We start from the raw sequence: 21041 nt of genomic DNA, 5'->3' as shown, positions 1-21041 counted from the left end.
TATTTACAGACCCCACACAGTCAGATTAAAAATGATTTTGAATATCCAACCATTATATGTTATCATGAGTCTTCACTGTGTAAAGCTACTCGTGGATCTTCTTTCCCCTCCCACCCTAAGTACATAAAAGTACTGTATTATTTGAATAAAAAAGATTACGCTTATTTATACTGGAATAAAGACATCTGTTTTATAGTCACCATGTAATGTCATTTAAAGGAGTATTTTCTTAATATTAAGTCACTGGATAGCTTTATTTAGGAAGGGAAGAGGCAAGCATCATTTGCATCAGAGTCACGGCACATGCAAGTGCATAATAATGCATCATTGCACCTATGTTTGCAAATATGAGAAAAGGGTCTGGCAAGCACTTTTTTGAGATGATAGTACTTCATTCAACTATAATTCTGAGTATGAAATCTTTCATCATCGAGTTTAAAGATCACACCATATACTTAAAAGAAAATGGTTTAGTCAGTATTGACCAGATCACTGTAATGCAGACTCCTTCCCAGCATTGATTACCAACTCAATCAAGCATTTACTTACCATACTCTGTTTTCTTTTAGCCTCTTTGAAGATGAGATTATGTCCTATGTTCCAACAATTGCTTCATTTCACTCGGGATACAACTACTCTCCCCGCTGCTCCCCTGGGTCTTCACCTCAGAACTCCCCAGGTAAATTGGACTGAACTTTGGGTTTAGCATTAGAACTGTGTAGAATCCTATCCTATCATTGATGTAACCCGAGGCAAATAATCCAGCAGAGGTCAGACTACTGGTGTAAGTTCCAAAAACAATCGGAAAAGTATCTTGCATTCAAGCTGGTTGTTTTCTGTAATAAGAAAATCACCAACCCTTAATCAAGGGACCATCTTGCATTTTAGCTGTAACACTGCAACCTCAGCTGGTTTTGTCCAGCAGAAGTAAGATTGTGCTAAAAACTGTAGTTATCCTTTCTTAGTATCAAATCTCACATTAGATCATGGTGAGATGGGGTGAGGAATTCAAAATAGATATGTGATTGGTTAAAACCAGACCGTAAACCCAAATGGGTTTTTTATCTCCATACATGCCATAAATGGGCACACCTGGAGCATAACAGACACTGAATCTCTGCCCATTTTGCCCCTGACATGTATTTCCAGAAGGAGCTTCATTATAACTTTGATGGGGTACAAATGACAATCATTTCAGCATCCCCATGATTTACACTTGGTTCCAAATGGATTGCTAACAATTCCCATGCACAATGGATGTCCTGGAGTGTTAAGCAATTGCTGAAAGGATGCTATTGAAATTGAAAGGGTCAGCAGAGACTGCAAAGTACAGGTTTGGAAGCAATCATAAATGTTTGTACTTTTTTATGTCCAAAGTTTTGAAACCACTTAGATGCAGGTAAAACTTTGTGCCACAGGCTAAGCCACTGCCATATTTTGCATCAGTTCTGTAAATGTGGACAATGGGTCTCCCTATAGGAATCTTGCAATTCTAATGTTTTTGGGAGATGAGAAAGAAGCCAGGCACATGAGGACTATTTATACCCGCCATTACACTCCCACCCACTAACGCCAGCAGAGGCGCCCATACTTGCAGTTGTCTAAGAATCTCTGTGCAGATAGGCTCCAATTCACCTGGCAAGCAGTGGCAGAGTTGTGTTATCTATTGCAATCTGTCCTGTATCCAGACTGCAGCACTGTCAGTGGCTGCAACACACAGACGAGGAAGACATGTGCTGAAAGAACTGATTTTAGTCGATGTGGTAATCTGAAAGGTTTTTCAAAAATTGCACTGCAAATGAATTTTTCAGGAATGTATTCATCATAATAAGACTTTTCATTTTTGTTTGCTAGGCATGCAGCGAGCAAGTGCAAGGGCTCCTGCACCATACAGGAGAGATTTTGAAGCTAAGCTGAGAAACTTTTACAGAAAGCTTGAGGCCAAAGGATACGGGCAAGGACCAGGAAAAATCAAGTAAGGATATTTCATTTCTTCATGATAATGCCAATTAAATACATTCATGGAGCTTCGTGAACCAGAACCACATAGAAATTTGGGTATGGAGGTCAATAGGGCCCACAGGACTTACTGTCCATGAAAATTAATGGATGGAAAATTTTGTGAAGCAGCTGGCCTTTCCACACAAGCCTCCGTGGCAAGAGCACAAATTTGTTAAATCTGCCCTATAGACTGAACACACGAGTAACCGTAATTTAGTCCATTGATTATAAGGCACTTTGAGACATCCTGAGGGCAAGTTAAGATGCACCATAAATGCATATTCTTCCTTTCTTTCCAAAAAGGCACTATCTTCCTGAAAAAAACATTTTGTTCGGGGAGAGAAAAGCGTCAATTCCATCACGTGTAATGACACAATGATGCATTTCATTGTGGTTTAGGCCATGTGTTGTGTGTTTCCAAAAAAATAGTGTCTTGTGAAGATGAGGCCCATTTAAGAGACTTGTTCGTAAATGAATAGCCTGATTCAAAATGTACACATATTCTAGAAGAAAAATAATTTAGGACTTGCTAAATATAGTTTACATGTGCTTTCAATTACAAAAGCAAAGTTCCTTGCAGTAAAAATCCTGCTGGCAGCACTGTTGTCCATCCAGCTGCCTCTACTGCCTCACTCTAACTCCACTCTATCCTTTGCAGGTTAATTATACGCCGGGACCACTTGCTGGAAGGTACCTTCAATCAGGTTATGGCCTATTCACGCAAAGATCTGCAACGGAACAAGCTGTACGTCACATTCGTGGGAGAAGAAGGGTATGAAGTTGCTTTATGAGTTTGATGCTGATTGGCTGTTGTTCAGTTCCCGCTTGCGTTATACCAGCAACAATGACTGATTCCGTCTTTAACCATTACTTAGCGAAAGCTACAGTCACCTTGTCAAAGTAACCTTTACACAAAAGCTGACTTTAATCATTAAAGCCCTATTGCAAAGTATTCCTAAGACTGATTAATCCATTTGATTCCTGATAAAGGTTGCAAATTCCCAGTAAGTAAACACTTTATTCCCTCATTATGTGCCTAATCATATTAATACACAGACACATAGTACACAGCATGTTTTGTACAGCTTCATTGTTCAGTATGATTTGAGATTGACCAAATAACAAGAAGTTCAGTTCAGAAAGCACTAAATACTTTATATACTTTATAAATCCATTCATTATAATATAAATCCCAGGCAAATCCACCGGCATCCTGTTTCAATCCTGTATTCTCTTGCTATCAGCAGATTTTTAATAGTTTACTCCTCATGTACTAAGGATTTGTTACAGCTAGTCCTGTTTTATAAAGTCTGGCTCCAAGAGACTTTTAAAAAAATCTTTCCTGATCTTTTGCTTCAAATAGAAATCTTTTTCTTGCTGGAGTCATGGGGGCTGGAATTCCACTGGACTTCCGCCAGTAACTGTAACTCTGGCAGGAAACTGGTAGAACCCACCTCCACCCCTGCCCCCCTGAAAATGTTGGTGACCTGGTTATGGGAGTGTCCAATTTGCCTTGTAAGGGGTGCAACCTCCGGTTAACCTTATAAAGGGAGCAGAGCCAAGCCGGGGACTCCCTATGCTGGTAATTCTAGCTAGCCGGGCTGACTCGGAACCCAGCCTCTCTCTGGAGGCCTGTATGGCGAGTGTGTTGAAGCCTACTGGACTCTATATGAGCAACAGTGGGGTCCAGACCATTGAAGTAGCCTAGACCTCCAAAGAAATAGCTTATTTTAAAAAAACAGAACAGTTTGACCCCCTTACACAGATGGCCAACAGGGTCTGGGAGGGATCTGGGCAAACCCCCCTCCCCCACTCCAAATGAGGCAGGCGCTAGTGTTGCCAGCCACTTGGGGCAAGCACATGCCTGCGGTAGAACTCGTACCCGCCTGCCCCGTACAAATTAGGTAAATTACCACGTGGAGTAGTTGAGGCGAATAGCATAGATGCATTTAAGGGAAAGCGAGATAAGTACATGAGGGAGAAAGGAAAATGCTGATAGGGTTAGATGAAGTAGGGTGGGAGGAGGCTCGTATGGAGCATAAACACCGGCATACACCAGTTGGGCCGAATGGCCTGTTTCTGAGCTGTAAATTCTATGCAAATTATGACTTGCCCCACAAACTCAGGCAGGGGCAGTGCAGGAGGGCACTGGCGGGCCCAACCATTGGGATTACGTGCCAAAGAATTTAAGGGCAATGTACTTTATACCTTCCTTACATTACAATGCTGCCGCCATTGACAGCCCAAACTTCAGTGTCAGTGCTATAATGCAAATGGCAAGAGGTGAAGTATACTTACTCCACTGGCAGTGCAGCCCACCATTTCTGCAGACTGCAGGTGACTAGAATGCCCAGACAACCTGTATCATTTTCTATTTGCTGACCTGCACTGATCTTTCTCAACCACCAGTGACCATCCGCTGGCTAGAAATGCAAGTCACATTTGCAATTTTCCAACAACTGTACTTGTGCACTTTCTTTTAATGTTGCTGCCGTTGCATTGTAAATGTGGCAGATTCCATAGCACCGAGAGCCCCAGCACGTAATGCTCCCATTTGAATTAGTTCTGTAATGTAAAAATGGCAACAATAGGAACATCCTGAGCGCAGTTCAATGCTGAGAAATGCAAAATGACTTTGCCAAGAAATATTTTACTTGGATCAAGCTTTCTGCAAACTGCACATAAAAGTAGTCATTTGACGAATCCATATATTACATCTCATGATTGGAAACATGCCAAATTGTCTTCAAAAAGTGTGACAAAACAGCCACAGGCCCATTAGGTAAAATAATGGCATCAGTTATCAGGAGTAAACTTGAGGATTATCTGTCCAATAATAGCCTGTGTTGAGAATTTCCTTTCGGCTTCTCCCGTTCCACCACCTTACGTTTGGTGGAGGTTTGACAAACTTCCATTGAAGTTACGGCGGTGGAGCTGGAGAAGCCCAAAGGAAATTTCAATGCTAGTAAACAGAAGCCGATATGGATTCAGAAAGGGAATATGCTGCCTGACCCACCTCCTCAACTTAGAGTCAGTGATAACACAACTGGACTGTGGAAAGCCTTACAATGTGGTTTTTGACAAAATTCCATATGAATATCTATTACTTAAACTCAAAGCTGGATTCAGAGTAAACCTTGGGAATGGATAAGAAACTGGTTGAAGTGTAGGAAACAATGAGTACTCGCTGGAGGAGTCATGTCAGGGTTGGGGGAGGTACTGAGTGGGATACCATAGGGCTCAGTGCTGGGATTACGACTGTTTTTAGTTCCATAAATGACCTGGGTTCAGAACTTCAATGCAAAGTGTTCAAATTTGCAGTTAATAACAAACTAAGTGTGGCAATGAAATTGGAAGAGGTATCTCAGAAATTAGAGAATGTGTTTGACAAATTATGTGCACACAAAGCATTGGCCCATGAAATTTAACGCAGACATGTGTAACAAAGGAGGGAATAATATGCAACACACACATACTCCATGAATGGTGTTGAAATAGCTAAGGACAAAATTGAAAGAGGCCTAGGAGTCTTAGTAGGCTCGATGGTAAACATGTGCAACCAATGAAGAGGAGCAATCAGCAAAACCAATGGAATATTGAACTACATATACAAAAAAATAGACTGTAAGTCAGAAGAGGTAGAGATCAAATTTTTTAGTGCTCAGGTCAGACCACACTTTGAAAGCTATGTTCAGTTCTGGTCGTTGACGCACAAGGGAGACATTCAAGTGCTGCAGGCTGTGCAGAGAAGAGATGTGGGACTGAATCCTGGTGTTGGGTCTGCATTATGAGGAAAGACTGGAGAAAGTTGGACTTTTCAGCCTGGAAAGGAGGGGTCTGAGAGGCGAGAAGTAAAATGGACAAAGTAAACCCAGAATATTACTTTAAATTAAATTACGAGAGTTGAACAAGGGTCACAGGTTCAAACCAGTAAAGGTAAATTTAGGACTAATATCAGGAAATTCAGTACACTAAGAGTGACCAGCATGTGAAATAGACTTCCAGGTAGAATAGTAGAGGCAAAAAACTGGAATCATTTAAAAAACAATTGTATTCTACATTGTGCAGAGTATTTTATAGAAGATGGGCAGGCTATCTTATAATTGATTTAGGGATTTGTATTGAAGTGATGTGCTTGAATTAGAAATTCTAATAAGAAAGAATGATAAGTGATTATAAATGATTTGGTACAATTAAATTTTGTGCCTACCTCAGAATTATGTTAACATAAAATGTGTGTTTAATGGACTTTGACTGCATATTGTAATTGTCATTGAGATGACAGTTATATCATAAATGTTTATACAGGAGACACAGACACATACATACACACACTAATATTTCACTGCCAACTACTGTTAAGGCAATGTTCCAGATGAATTGAATAAGACTGTGGCAAACAGTCATTCACTGATTTAGGAATCAGTCAAACCCTCCATTCAAATTGATGTGGAAATGGCTGCTACGTTTACCTACATGACAACTGTGACTGCACTTCTAAAATTATTTGTCTTATGTGAAACATTTTGAGATGTTTCTGAAACGTGACAATGTGCTACATACATGTGTCTTTTTTTAATTTGATAGAAAATATTATCTATAGGCCAGTCTGTAGACAGAAATATCTTAACTTATCTGCAAAAGTGTGAATCATTTTGACTAATGGTTGATGTGACATCAACAGTGTCATAGGGATTTAAAATAACTAAAAGGGAACCTTTGATGGAAGGCAGAATCCTGGCCAGCTGCAGCTTGTGTTATTGAGTGTGTTGCCATAGAAAGCAATATTTAGAAATGGCATCAAGTTTTGGTCCTGAATGATTGTATAAAAAAGAACTTGCTGCGAGTTTCTTCAGCCAGATTCCGATGCCATTTCCACATTACCCCTTTAAGATGATAAGAAAGTATGGAAAGAGAAATGGTCATTTGGCCCATGCAGCCCAAATCTTCCACAGACCATGTACAATCTGCCCTGTCACGGATTCTACTCCACCCTCTTAATCTCTTGGAGAAAAAACATTCTGAAAAGCTTCTCCGTATCTTCAAAGCTAAATCAAGCAAACCTACCAGCTTTACATTCAACATTATTTAACTTTAACTGCTTTTCTTAGAATGCCATTTCCAAGGTGCCAGCAGCTCAGGAACTATAATTCTCCATGCACCATTTGACATCTCCATCTGTGCTCATAAGCCCCAATGCTATTCCCATCCAGCTTATTCTCCGGCTAGATTTTTGCTTCAAATCACTGCGTGTTTTCTATTCCCAGAGACCTCAAATAAACAAAACTAGGACAATCTCACATGAGCCAACAGACTTTCACTATATGGGGATGAATTTGTTCTCCTGCTCTGCTGTTGTAACTTCGGCGGAAACCCTGTTTACACATGTCAGCGGGTTTTCTGCTGAAGTTACGGTGGCAGACTGGGAGAAGCTCCAAGGAAGTTCACCCCCTACATATCTATGTCAGCATTATCTAACTTTGGGTGGGAAAACAAGTCCTCCTGGCACAATTTCTGTTAATGAAAGCCAGAACAAATTAAAAAAAAGGAATCAAATCAGATCTTTTTCAGAAATAAAAAAAGAAATAGAAACAGTTATGATTAACAATTTTTAAAGTATTTTTGTTTCGGTAATGAATATTAGCAAGGAGCACACCATTTGAGAAAAATTACTGAGCCTGCTGAACAACCTGAGGGAGTGTCATTAGCATAAACAATAGTGACATTACAATTGAACTTACCAGGGTTCGTTACAGACAGAATCTGCTTGTACTTCCGTTAGACAACAAGCCAACATTTCCGAAACAATAAGCTCATGTGGAACATTTTTATCAGTCATGCTGCTGAGAAAAGAAGTGCTACATTTTTAATGGGAGCAGATTGCAAGCTGATGTAGTGGCACAGTGTAAAACAACATGCCATGAAGTGGTAGAATGCAGCTTCACCCCAGCAATTCCACACAGTGAATTTCTAATATTAGCCATCCCATAAGCGAGAGTCAAGGCCAGCTGATTTCCCACAGGGAGAGAAGCCATGCAACATGCTACAAGGCCTCCTACCAGCCATCTGAACAGCACATTAGCAAATTCCATGGGCAGGACATCTACCTTGCAGAGTGAGTGAGCACTTGATCAGTTGACCAAAGAGAGTCAGCATGAATTTGTGAAGGGTAGGTCACATCTGACTAATCTGGTTGAATTTTAGAGGAGGCCACTACCATAGTAGATAGGGAAGTGTCTATGGATGTTGTCTATATGGACTTCCAGAAGACATTTGATAAGGTTCTGCACAAGATTATGAGCAATGAATTGGAGGTAACCTTGTGATATGAGTTGGTAATTGGTAGGTAGAAGACAGAGAGTAGTGATAAAAAGGTTCATTCTCTGATTGTCTTGACATAACTAGTACTGTTCCCCAGGGATCTGTACTGGGCCCCCAGCTTTTCACCATATATATGAAGCAATAGAGAGTTGTAAATCCAAGTTTGCAGATGACCCTAAATTAGGAGGTGCAGTAACTTGTGTCGTTGGGAGAAAGAAATTACAAAGGGACATAGACAGACTAAGTAAGTGGGAATAAACTATGGCAAATGGAGTTTAATGTGGAGAAGTATGAGGTCATCCACTTTGGATCTGAGAAAAACAAATAGGAATATATTCTTAATCGTGAGAGTCTGGGAGCTGTGGAGGAGCAAAGGGATTTAGGGGTTCATGCACACAAATCAAAAAAGGCTAGTGCACAGGTACAAAAAGTAATCAAGAAGGCTAATGGAATGTTACCCTTTATATCAAAGGGATTGAAATTGAAAAGTGAGGAAGTTATGCTTCAGTTGTACAGAAACTTGGTCAGACCCCATCTGGAGTACTGTGTTCAGTTTGGGCACCGAACCTCAGGAAAGATATATTGGCCTTGGAAGAGGTACAGCGCAAATTCACCAGAATGACACCGGGGATTAAAGGGTTAAATTATGAGGACAGGTTGCATAAACGTGGTTTGTAATCCCTTGAGTTTAGAAGGTTGAGGGGTGGTGTAATCAAGGTACTTAAAATGATTAAGGGATTCGATAGGGTAGAAACAGAGAAACTATTTCTTTTGGTGAAGAAATCCAGAAAAAAAGGGCATAATAAAATGAGGGCTTGGCCATTTAGGAGTGAAATCAGGAAATACTTTTTCACACAAAAGGTAGTGGAAACCTGGAACACTCCCCCAAAAGGTTGTGGATGCTGGTCAATTGAAATTTTCAAGACAGAGATAGATAGATTTTTGTTATGTAAGGGTATCGAGGGATATGGAACAAAGGCAGGTAAATGGGGTTGAGGTACAGATCGGCCACAATCTAATTGAATGGCGGAACAGGCTTGAGGGGTTGAATGTCCTACTCTTGTTTCTATGTACCATTATGTTTCTATGGCCTTTATTGCAAGGGGATTTGAGTACAAGAATAAGGACGTCTTGCTACAATTGTACAGGGTTTTGGTGAGACCACACCTGCAGTACTGTGTACAGTTTTGGTCTCCTTACCTAGGGTAGGATATACTTGCTTTAGAGGTGGTGCAACAAAGGTTCACCAGATTGATTCCTGGGATGAGAGGGTTGTCCTATGAGGAGAGATTCAGAAGAATGGGCCTATACTCTCTGGAGTTCAGAAGAATGAGAGGTGATCTTATTGAAACGTATAAAATTCTTAGAGCACTTGACACGGTAGATGCAGAGAGGTTGTTTCCCCCGGCTGGAGAGTTTAGAACTAGGGGGCATAGTCTCAGGATAAGGGATGGGCAATTTAGGACTGAGATGAGGAGGAATTTCTTCACTCAGAGGGTGCTGAATCTTTGGAATTCTCTACCCCAGAGGGCTGCTGATGTTCAGTCGTTGATTATATTCAAGACTGAAAAACGATAGATTTTTGGACTCTAAGGGAATCAAGGGATATGGGAATCGGGTGGGAAAGTGGAATTGAGATGGAGCAGGCTCGAGGGGCCATATGACCTACTCCTGCTCCTATTTCTTATGTTCTTATGTACCGTGACCCCTTGAATTCAAATGGTGTAAAATACCAGGGAACTAAAAGAAAGAGAAAATTAAAATAGCTTAGTAGGATAGCTCAGTTAGTGGTTGCACAGCCTGGTGTGATGCTGACAAATTCAGACCAGGAAGATCCTAGGTTCCATCGTCTATCTGTGATGAGTCAGTTGATCTCAGCTGGGGTACTACAACTGGCCTCAGTGTCCCTTGGCTTGTGACAGGGAAAATTCAACCAGGACACCCACTGGTAATAACTAAGTAATAATCTCTGCTGAACAGTATACATATGTTAGGACAGAATCAGCCTGGGCTGTAATGCTCCACACCATCCAAAATCCCACTCTTCTTACGGTCTAGGTTCGCACATGAAGAATTGCCACTTGAGCAAGGTACGGAGGGTGGGCAGTGACTTGTGGAACTGTACCCAACTGTGAGTCAGTGCCTACTAAGGCAACTGAATCACCTAATTAAGATTGTCCTGTTTGAATTGAGGACTTTAATAATAAAATGAGGATTGTCTTCAGTAGTTGTAGATGATTAATGAGAGTGCATGGGTCCATAGTGGGACTGATTAGCACAGAAAATAAATGAACATGGTAAACTCTTTGCAAGTTGGGAAACACCCAGCTTTAGTTTTAGCATTTAAACTCATTGAACTACTCCAGTATCTTTCCTCCTATCTGTATATTATGCTTTATTTCTTTGTATATTTCTTTTTCAGCCTGGATTACAGTGGACCATCCAGAGAGTTTTTCTTCCTCTTGTCGCAAGAACTTTTCAATCCCTACTACGGCTTGTTTGAATACTCAGCCAACGACACGTACACTGTGCAGATCAGTCCAATGTCAGCATTTGTAGAAAATCATCTGGAATGGTAATGTTCACCCTTTATCCTGCTTGCTTCCAAGAAAAATGCCACAATGTGTATTGTAGAAATTAACAGTACTTAAAAATTGTCACTAGTGATTAATTAACTACAATATTATTGACAGCCATCTTTAAATATCCACAGTGAACATAGAAACATAGAAAATAGGAGCCAGAGTAGGCCATTCGGCCCTTCGGGTCTGCTCCGCCATTCAAAATGATCATGACTGATCGTCTAACTCAGTACCCTGTTCCCGCTTTTTCCCCATATCCCTTGATCCCTTTAGCATTAAGAAACATATCTATCTCCTTCTTGAGTACATCTAATGACTTGGTCTCCACTGCCTTCTGTGGTAGAGAATTCCACAGGTTCACCACCCTCTGAATGAAGAAATTTCTCCTCAACTCGGTTCTAAATGGCACACCCCATATCCTGAGACTGTGACCCCTGGTTCTGGACTCCCCAGCCATCGGGAACATCCTCCCTGCATCTAGTCTGTCTAATCCTGTTAGAATTTTATATGTTCCTATGAGATCACCTCTCATTCTTCTAAACTCTAGTGAATATAGACCTGGTCGACCCAATCTCTCCTCATACGTCAGTTCTGCCATCCCAGGAATCAGTCTGAACAGATGGTGAGCACCCTTATTTTTATCATTCCAGTTTTCCCTATAATTTGTCTTGTGGCTCATGCTAGGGTTAGTGGTCGCCCCTCCAGTATCATGCCCAGTTGACCATTTTTCTTACATAAGAGCATCTTTTTTTTAAAAAATGAATGTAGAATTTCCCTCCGTTTTTGCTAATCTCTTCAGGCTATCCTTGTTCCATGCACTGATACTCACCTGAGGGAGGTAGGCAGTCTGCCTGCCTATGCTGCCTTGAACAGGCTGGCTGGAGCTGCACTAGGGTGGGATGGGATGGGGGTGGTGGGTGTGGGTTGGGAGGGTCTTGCCTCAATCCCTTTGGGGTAATGTTGATCTATGGCATTGGACAAAGACATCAGTCAGCCCAGATGGTCAGCATCTTTTCAACACTGGTACTTTAATTTAAATTCAATATGGACTAGGCTTCAATCACTTTTATATGCCATGTCATTTTGTGAGCGCTGTTAATTTTTAGAATAAACTTATTGGGGTGAATTCTGGCGGAAATTCTCCCAATTGCTTGTTGTAATTTTGGCGGAAGTGCTACGGAAACCCCAGGAAAATGGTGGAAATGCCGTGTACATTTTTTAATGGAGTTTCTGCTGCTCGCCCGTCAAAGTTACGGGAGAACTCGAACAGGAATTCAGCCCCTACATGTTTTAGGGGTTCGATAAAAGGAAGTTTTAAAAGGAACTTTTTGAAAAACAAGAGATTTGAAAACAAAGACTTCAAAGGTTTTGACAGCTTTGGACATCTTTTTTTAAAAAAATATTTATTTCAATCTCAAAATGTTAGTCATAAGTGTTCAGTTTCACCATCTGCTGGTTGTCCTACTGGTTGGGCTTTAACCTATGAGGTTCTTGGCAGCTAACTAAAATAAAGTACGGAGTACACATACATACAGATTTCCTGACTACTTCATCGATAATCACCGAAGACTGTTTTGCCCCATGAGTGAGGTAGACTGCACTGCACATGAATAGTAAAGACCTGGAAGATTCATCGAGGTCACCGTCATAAGCAGATTAAATTGGTATTGAATTAAAGTATTTGTAAACATATTTTTCTACTGACAGTTAGTGGGAACTATCTTAAGACCAGAGAATACTTTAATACTCCGTGGAGTAATGTGAAACGGCTTTTAGAGATGAGCCAGGGAAAACACATTCATCACATCACAACAGGTGATGCAACTCATTTGAGACTCATTTCTGAACTTTACAAAACCATCTCCTCTTTTCCTCTGTGACTTAGTACTGTAGCTCTTGGCTACTAAGGAGAAAATAGAGCAGTAAAATTACAGACCTGCTGAGTAAACCACACTGATGTTAGTGACTTTGGCCTGAGATCACAGTACACTGCTAGTTTGCCTCCTATATGTCACTGAAGCAGCAACTCTGACCTAACTGCTTTCCAAGTTAGTGAAAACAATAGATTTGGAGCACTTTATTTTTGGAATATTCTTGAGTTGGAATTGTCAACTACATTCCCTCCACAGTGTCTCCTGTGTTTAAATTGATTTTTTTCATATGTTAAAATTGCAGGTTTTTACTTTGACATGAGGATTGACACACTGGGCTCGATGTTACCAGGCCTGCGGGTTTCCGGCGGGTTGGGTTTCGGGAGCGTGGTCAACACGCTCGGTGAAATTAGTGGGTTGCCCGCGCGATCGTAGCAGGCAACACACTAATTGGAATCACTTACCTGCTCCTCCGGGGTCCGCGCTGCTGGTCTGCGCGTCGGGCGGGCTGCGCATGCGCAGTAAGATCTGTCAGCTGGAGGCGCTCTATTTAAAGGGGCAGTCCTCCACTGACAGATGCTGCAACCAATGGAACAAATTACAGCATGGAGCAGCCCAGGGGGAAGGCTGCTCCCAGTGTAATGATGCCTCACCCCAGGTATCATCAGATGGGGTGAGGAGGAGGGCGAAGACAGAGATCTTCCACCCGGCGGGCGGGAGGAAGCGGCCAGCCTCTGCCACCAAGAAGGCCTGGCTCGAGGTGGCAGAGGGGGTCACCTGCGCAACCAACATATCGCCCACCTGCATACAGTGCAGGAGGCGCTTCAATGACCTCAGTAGGTCAGCCACAGTGAGAACACGAAGTCTTTCCCCTACACTCCATCTGCCACAACACTGCCCCAACCCCACATCTCCTTCGGCACCGCCAACACTACTCTGTCACATCACCCCTCATACCCACTCAAACCCCATCCTCATCTTACCTCCACCAACTCACCTCGCCAGTACTCATCCTGCCACTAACACACGACCCAATCCTCATACAATCTCATGGCTCTATCTCATACTCACCCTCTCGTGCATCTCCCTCACGGCCAGCCTCACTCAACCTGCCACCACCTGTACTGCAGCCACAGGGCATGCATCACATATGTGCAGTAGGCAGCGTAAGGCAAATGTTTCGTGAGCATGAAGGGGGTGCACAAGGGTGTCGGAGGGTTTGCCATGGGTGTTACCTATATTGAATTTCAGAGCAACAAACAGCACACATTATATTGGCACCACCACTGCCATGTCTCCGCGAATCCTGTCTGTTGTGTCCAATAATGCCCGCTCCTGGGTATCACTATGAGGACCCACCACTGATGCCACCCATCGTGTTACTGCAGAGTAGGTGCGGGTGTATTTGCAGGGCTCTTCCGCGCAGACCACTGAGAGACATCGGCGGTGTAGCCGGCTGCACCCTGGAAGGATGCGGAGGAGAAGTTGTGGAGGGCAGTGGTGACTTTGACAGCGACAGGTAAGCAGTTGGTGCTGGGGCCAGCCAGGAGCAGCTCGGCATGAAAGAGGCTGCAGATCTCCACGACTACATGTCGAGCGAATCTGCGCCTACGTGTGCACTGCTGCTCGGAGAGGTCCAGGGAGCTGCGCCTCGGTCTGTGGACCCTGTGGTGAGGGTAGTGCCCTCTGCGATGCGTCTCTCTCTGCGGTAGCCCTCCCTCCTGCTGTACAGGTAGGCGTGCAACAACACCGTGTTGGGGGGCTCCACGTCTCTGCAGCGGACGGCGTGGACTGCGAGGCTGCTGGGGCTGGTCATGCTGTTCGTCCTCCGAGGGTGTCCACACACCACCCATCTGGCAGGTGTTGGTCTGAGGGGTTGTGCAGGGTAGGTGGGCGGTTCCTCGGACTGGGGCTGCGGTTTCGTGTTGGTCTGTCCTCTGGCTTGGCGGGGGGTGGTGGGGGGCAGGGGTTGCCCTATGTGACGCGGTGGCCTCCTGCGTGGGTGAGGGCTCTCCCCCGTGGAGTGCACCTTGGCACCTGCCACAGGCTGCTGGCTGCAACACGCCTGGTTGGAGAGAGACTGTTTCCCCCAGTGTGTGAAGCACTCTGCGATGCAGGTAAAATCCCACACTTCCTCTTTTGACAGCTGATTCAGCTCATTAACTGACCTCAACAAGCAAGGTAAGTACTCTCAAGTGGAACCCCACTGGCTTTAATTGCCTGCGGGATTCCCACCAGCGGGGGCCACGCACGCAGCCCCGCACGTCATCAGGGAACCCGGAAGTGGTCGGGATCGCGGCGTGATCCGGTCACGTGACCGCATATCGGGATTTTCGGGGCCCCCCCGCTGGAAACCCGCAGAAAACCCGACCCTAAAATCAAGCCCACTGTGTGTGCACTGCTGAATTTATGGTCTATGATTCAGTTGCCCATGGAATGGCAGAGGATGTTTATGCTTCTTTGCTAGAATGAACAAAGAATGAGGTGGCCAGGGTTGAATAGTGGAGATGTGTGGATTGATGAATATTCTGGAGCCTTGCTATTATTTTTGGTATTGGGGAATATTTGTGCAGATCATTCCCACAGCAGATTAAATGGGTAGAGTGGAGTCCATGAAAGCTTAGCTTGCACTTGGCCTCATTCTGTGCTGTAAATTTAGACAGTTCTATAGGGCAGCAGGATTAGTTTTGGATTGCTCTAACAAAGAGCTGGCACAGACACAGTGGGCAAAATGCCCTCCTTCTGTACTGTAAACATCCATGGTGCTGTGATTGCTGAAGTAGCAGACTTGAAGGGCCAGATGGCCTTTTCTCATTCCATGCTTTCTGAAGTTTAGGTAATCTGAGTTTTGCTTCTCCCGACTCTGTATTGCTGTAAGAAGCCAGGTCTTGTAATGTCTTAAGAAGCAAGCTACTTTGAGGTCATTATAGCAGTCATTATTACTTCAACAGCTGGTTACTTTTGCTGTGGGCATGAAGTATGATACACAGCACCACCTCTTGGTAGGCCTTTTATTGATAAAATAGTGTCATCAATACAAAGTCCTATCAAGGGTCAGTGCAACTGCATTGAAGTGATGCTCAGCAATGCACACTTCACTGGTACATCAAATTAATTTGGATGTCAGATAGTAGAGTTCTGAAACAAGTGTTCTATTGTGAGGTAAAAGTAGGAAGCATACCTGTGGTGGGCATAAAAAGCAGCACAACAATACCTCAAAAACAAGACATGCAACATTTCAACTGATAAATTAGAGATTGTGGCCCTGGATAAGCCATGATGACACACCTTTCTGTGTCCTGGTGTCTCTCATTTCAAAAATGAATAACTGTTCAAGTTAAGCAGAAAGAGAGAAATCTGCAAAGTCACACAATCAGACCATCTTATGCTGGGACCTGGGCCACAAGATGTATTCCCACATCAGGTTCATTAATCACCAAGCGAGTAAGACCTGAGAAACTTCTGATGATCAAGCCACCCTTGATATGTAGAATCATAGAATTGTTATAGCACAAAAGGAGGCCATTTGGCCCATCAAGCCCATGCCAGCTCTTTGTAAGAGCAATCCAGTTAGTCCCATTCCCCCGCTCTTTCCCCGTAGCCCTGCAAATTTTTTCCCTTCAAATATTTATCTAATTCCTTTTTGAAAGCCATGATTGAATCTGCATCCATCACCCTTTCAGGCAATGCATTCCAGATCATAACTACTCGCTGCTTAAAAAAGTTGTTCCTCATGTCGCCTTTGGTTCTTTTGCCAATCACCTTAAATCTGTGTCTTCTGGTTCTTAACCCGTTCGCCAATGGGAACTGTTTTTCTTTATTTACTTTATCTAAAACCTTTGATTGAACACGTCTATCAAATCTCCTCTCAAGCTTCTCTGCTCTAAGGAAACAACCCCAGCTTCTCCAGACTATCCATGTAACTGAAGTCCCTCATCCCTGGAACCATTCTAGTAAATCTTTTCTGCACCCTCTCCAAGGCCTTCATATCCTTCCTGAAGTGCGGTGCCCAGAATTGGACACAATACTCCAGTTGTGGCCGAACCAGTGTTTTATAAAGGTTCAACATAACTTCCTTGCTTTTGTACTCTATGCTTCTATTTATTATGCCTCTATTTATAAAGCCCAGGATCCCGTATGCTTTTTTTAGCTGCTTTCTGAACCTGTCCTGCCACCTTCAAGGATTTGTGCAGATATACCTCCAGATCTTTCTGTTCCTGCACCCCCTTTAGAATTGTACCATTTAGTTTATATTGTCTCCTGTTGTTCTTCCTACCAAAATGTACCACTTCACACCTCTCTGCATTAAATTTCATCTGCCATGTGTCTGCCCATTCCACCAGCCAGCCTATGTCCTCTTGAAGTCTATTACTATCCTCCTCAATGTTTACGACACTTCCAAGTTTTGTGATATCTGCAAATTTTGAAACTGTGCCCTGTACAGCCAAGTCCAAATCATCAATATATATCAAAAAAAGCAGTGTCCTAGTACCGACCCCTGGGGAACACCACTGTATACCTTCCTCCAGTCCGAAAAACAACCATTCCCCACTACTCTGTTTCCTGTCACTTAGCCAATTTCATATCCATGCTGCCATTGCCCCTTTTAGTCCATGGGCTTCAATTTTGCTGACAAGCCTTTTATGTGGCACTTTATCAAATGCCCTTTCAAAGTCCATATACACAATATCAACTGCATTGCCCCCATCAACCCTCTCTGTTACCTCATCAAAAAACTCAATCAAGTTAGTTAAACATGATTTGCCTTTAACAACCCTGTGTTGGTTTTCCTTTATTAATCCACACTTGTCCAAGTGATTATTAATTTTGTCCTAGATTATGATTTCTAAAAGCTTCCCCACCACTGAGGTTAAACTGACTGGCCTGTAGTTGCTGGGTTTATTCTTACACCCTTTTTTACCCCATCCATATCTCAACTATATCTTCCTTTACTGTGATTTTGGCAGCATCTTCTTCCTTGGTAAAGACAGATGCAAAATATTCATTTAGTACCTCAGCCATGCCCTCTGCCTCCATGCGTAGATCTCATTTTTGGTCCCTAATCGGCCTCACCTGTCCTCTTACTACCTGTTTATTATTTATATGCCTATAGAAGACTTTTGGATTCCCTTTTATGTTGGCCACCAGTCTATTCTCTTTGCCCCTCTTATTTCCTTTTTCACTTCTCCCCTGTACTTTCCATATTCAGCCTGGTTCTCACTTGTATTATCAACCTGACATCTGTCATACGCCCCTTTTTTCTGCTTCATCTTACTCTCTATCTTTTTTGTCATCCAGGGAGCTCTACCTTTGGTTGCCCTACCTTTCCTCCTCGTGAGAATGTACCTAGACTGTACCCGAACCATCTCCTCTTTACAGGCCGCCTATTGTTTGATTACAGTTTTCCCTGCCAATCTTTGATTCCAATTTATGCGGACCAGATCCATTTTTAACCCACTGAAATTGGCCCTCCTCCAATTAAGTATTTTTACTCTAGATTGCTTCTTGTCCTTTTCCATAACTAATCTAAACCTTATGATACTATGATCATTGTTCCCTTAATGCTCCCCCACTGACACTTGCTCCACTTGACCCACTTCATTTCCCAGGACCAGATCCAGCAATGCCTCCTTCCCCATTGGGCTGGAAACATATTGATCAAGAAAGTTCTCCTGAACACACTTCAGAATTCCTAAGATACCAGGGATAACCATGTGTATTAGGCCCTTTCTTTCCTGATCGTAGAAAGCCAGTTATGTGAGGTTGATTTCAGTAGTAAAGGGGTGATTTTTATCCCTGTTTTTGGTCGGGGACAGGGAGATTTCACAGGGAACATGGCGGTGCACTACTTACTGCTCTGTTCCCACTGCTGATTTTCCCACCCCCATTTCCATCCGGTCTTGTAATAGGCCGCCAGATCGACCGCCTGTTTCAGGAAGGCGCCTTATTAAGGTTTACAAATTGGGGACCTTTGACATAAAAAGGACTCTAATGCAATTTTCAGGTGCCATTGGGTAAAATGTGGGCCCATTGATACTTGTCATAGAGCAGCTTAACCAGCATCCTTAAAGGGACCACTGCAGTCCACTCAAAAATAAAACAAACAGTAATAACAGTTGTTAAAATGATTTTTGTGGGGTTGAGAGGAGCATTATTGCTGCTCTTGGCCCCACAAAAATCTTCCTACCTGCTGCCGTCCCTCCATGCCCACCCCGCTTTAAAGGCTCCACTTCTGGCTTCGGCTCTGCAAAGCACCATTGGATTATCCGCTTCCCCTCCCCTGCTCACGAGCTGCCCGTCAGTGCTGGTTCAGCACTGGCAGCTCATCAAGATTATTCAAATGAGGCCCAACCACAGAAATGGTTCGGGTCTCACCCAAATCCCATTGGTCGGGCTCGCAACGCTGGCTTCCCGCCTGATGGGATCAGACACAGGAAGATTCATCCCTGTGTGTCACTTTACACCGATAAGAGAATTATCAGGAAAATGACAGTTTTTCAATCATTACGAAGCTGCAATATTAAATTATTCTAACATAGAGGTCAGTTTAAAAAAATGAGGGGTGGCTTTTTATTATTTATGTTAAAGAAATTTATTCAGAGAGTTTTCTGCCATTTACGAGACTTGGCGACATGCCTCAATTTACTGTCTAAGATTTTGTAAAATAAAAGAACTGTTATCCAGTGCATTTTGTTACACGGTCCAGGTGTTCCTATAAATAGAAGCATTCAGCACATACCAGTAATAAATGGTAGCTGTACCGGAAGTTGAATTTGTTCCGATTTAAATCTTAAGGCCCCTTTTTACACGACGGCGATAGTGTTGACATTGGTTTCAACTTTGGCAGCAGCGCTGTAAAATAAACAAGCTAACACTGCTACCTCTCGAGGTGCTGGCACATCTTGCCGAGGTGGTTTCCCCCAATGCCTCCTGCTGACAGTGGCACTGACATTGTTAGTAAAGGATGAAATCAGAGCAATAGTGAGAAAGGATATTGGCTCAGAAAATCAAGATGTAGAATCAGTCTGGGTGGAGTTAAGAAGCAACAAGGGGCAGAAAATACTGGTGAGAGTTGACTATAGGCCTCCAAACAATAGTGGTAATGTAGGGGATGGCATCAAACAGGAAATTAGAGATGCATGTAACAAGGGTACTGCAGTAATCATGGGTGACTTTAATCAAAATATAGACTGGCCAAATCAAATTAGCAATAATGCTGAGAACGATGAATTCCTGGAGTGTGTATGAGATGGTTTTTTTAGACCAGTATATTGAGGAGCCAACCAGGGAACAGGCTATCCTAGATTGGGTATTGTGCAATGAGAAGGGGTTAATTAATAATCTTGTTGTGCGGGTCCTTTAGGGAAGAGTGACCATAACATGATAGAATTCTTCATTAAGATGGAAAGTGAAGTAGTCCAATCCGAAACTAGGGTCCTAAATCGAAACAAAGGAAACTACAAAGGTTTCAGGAGTGAGTTGGCTATAATAGATTGGGGAGCTTCATTAAAAGGCATGACGGTGGATAGGCAAGGGCTAACATTTAAGGAACGAATGCATGAATTGCAACAGGTATACATTCCTTTCTGGCACAAAAACACAAAAGGAAAAGCGGCCTAAACATGGCTAACAAAAGAAATTAAGGATAGTATTAGATCCAAAGGGGAATCATATAAAGTTGCCAGAAAATGTAGCAAACCTGATGATTGGGAACAGTTTAGAATTCAGCAAAAAAGGACCAAGAGATTGATTAAGAGGGGAAAAATAGAGTATGAGAGTAAACTTGCAAGGAACATAAAAGTGGACTGTAAAAGCTTCTACAAGTATGTAAAAAGAAAAAGATTAGTGAAGACAAATGTAGGTCCCTTACAGTCAGAAAAGGGAGAATTTATAATGGGGAACAAGGAAATGGCAGAGCAATTAAACAAATACTTTGGTTCTGTCTTCCCAGAAATGCTAGAGAACCAAGGGACTAGTGAGATGGAGGAATTAAAGGAAAAAAAATAGTGCTGGAGAAATTAATGGGACTGAAAGCTGATAAATCCCCAAGGCCTGATAATCTGCATCCCAGAGTACTAAAAGAGGTAGCCATGGAAATAGTGGATGCATTAGTTGTCACCTTCCAAAATTCTATAGATTATGGAACAGTTCCTGCAGATTGGAGGGTGGCAAATGTAACTCCACTATTTAAAAAAGGAGGGAGAGAGAAAACAGGGAACTACAGACTGGTTAGCCTAACATCAGTAGTTGGGAAAATGCTAGAGTC

At 42.8% G+C, this 21041-nt stretch overlaps 1 protein-coding gene across 1 annotated transcript in view; it reads left to right on the top strand.

Moving 5' to 3' along the window:
- The window catches only part of LOC137332346 (E3 ubiquitin-protein ligase HECW1-like), a 316523-nt gene that overhangs the window by 212258 nt on the left and 83224 nt on the right, over nt 1-21041 (top strand). Inside the window, exons 17-20 of the mRNA XM_067996100.1 lie at nt 570-679; nt 1855-1975; nt 2660-2773; nt 10745-10897. Coding sequence (XP_067852201.1) covers nt 570-679; nt 1855-1975; nt 2660-2773; nt 10745-10897 — 498 coding nt within the window. The remainder of the gene's footprint in view (nt 1-569; nt 680-1854; nt 1976-2659; nt 2774-10744; nt 10898-21041) is intronic.

Source organism: Heptranchias perlo, chromosome 2 (assembly GCF_035084215.1).
Source record: "Heptranchias perlo isolate sHepPer1 chromosome 2, sHepPer1.hap1, whole genome shotgun sequence".
Taxonomy (NCBI): Eukaryota; Metazoa; Chordata; class Chondrichthyes; order Hexanchiformes; family Hexanchidae; genus Heptranchias; species Heptranchias perlo.
The sequence above is the reverse complement of the archived record's forward strand: the minus strand, read 5'-3'. Positions and strand labels throughout refer to the sequence as shown.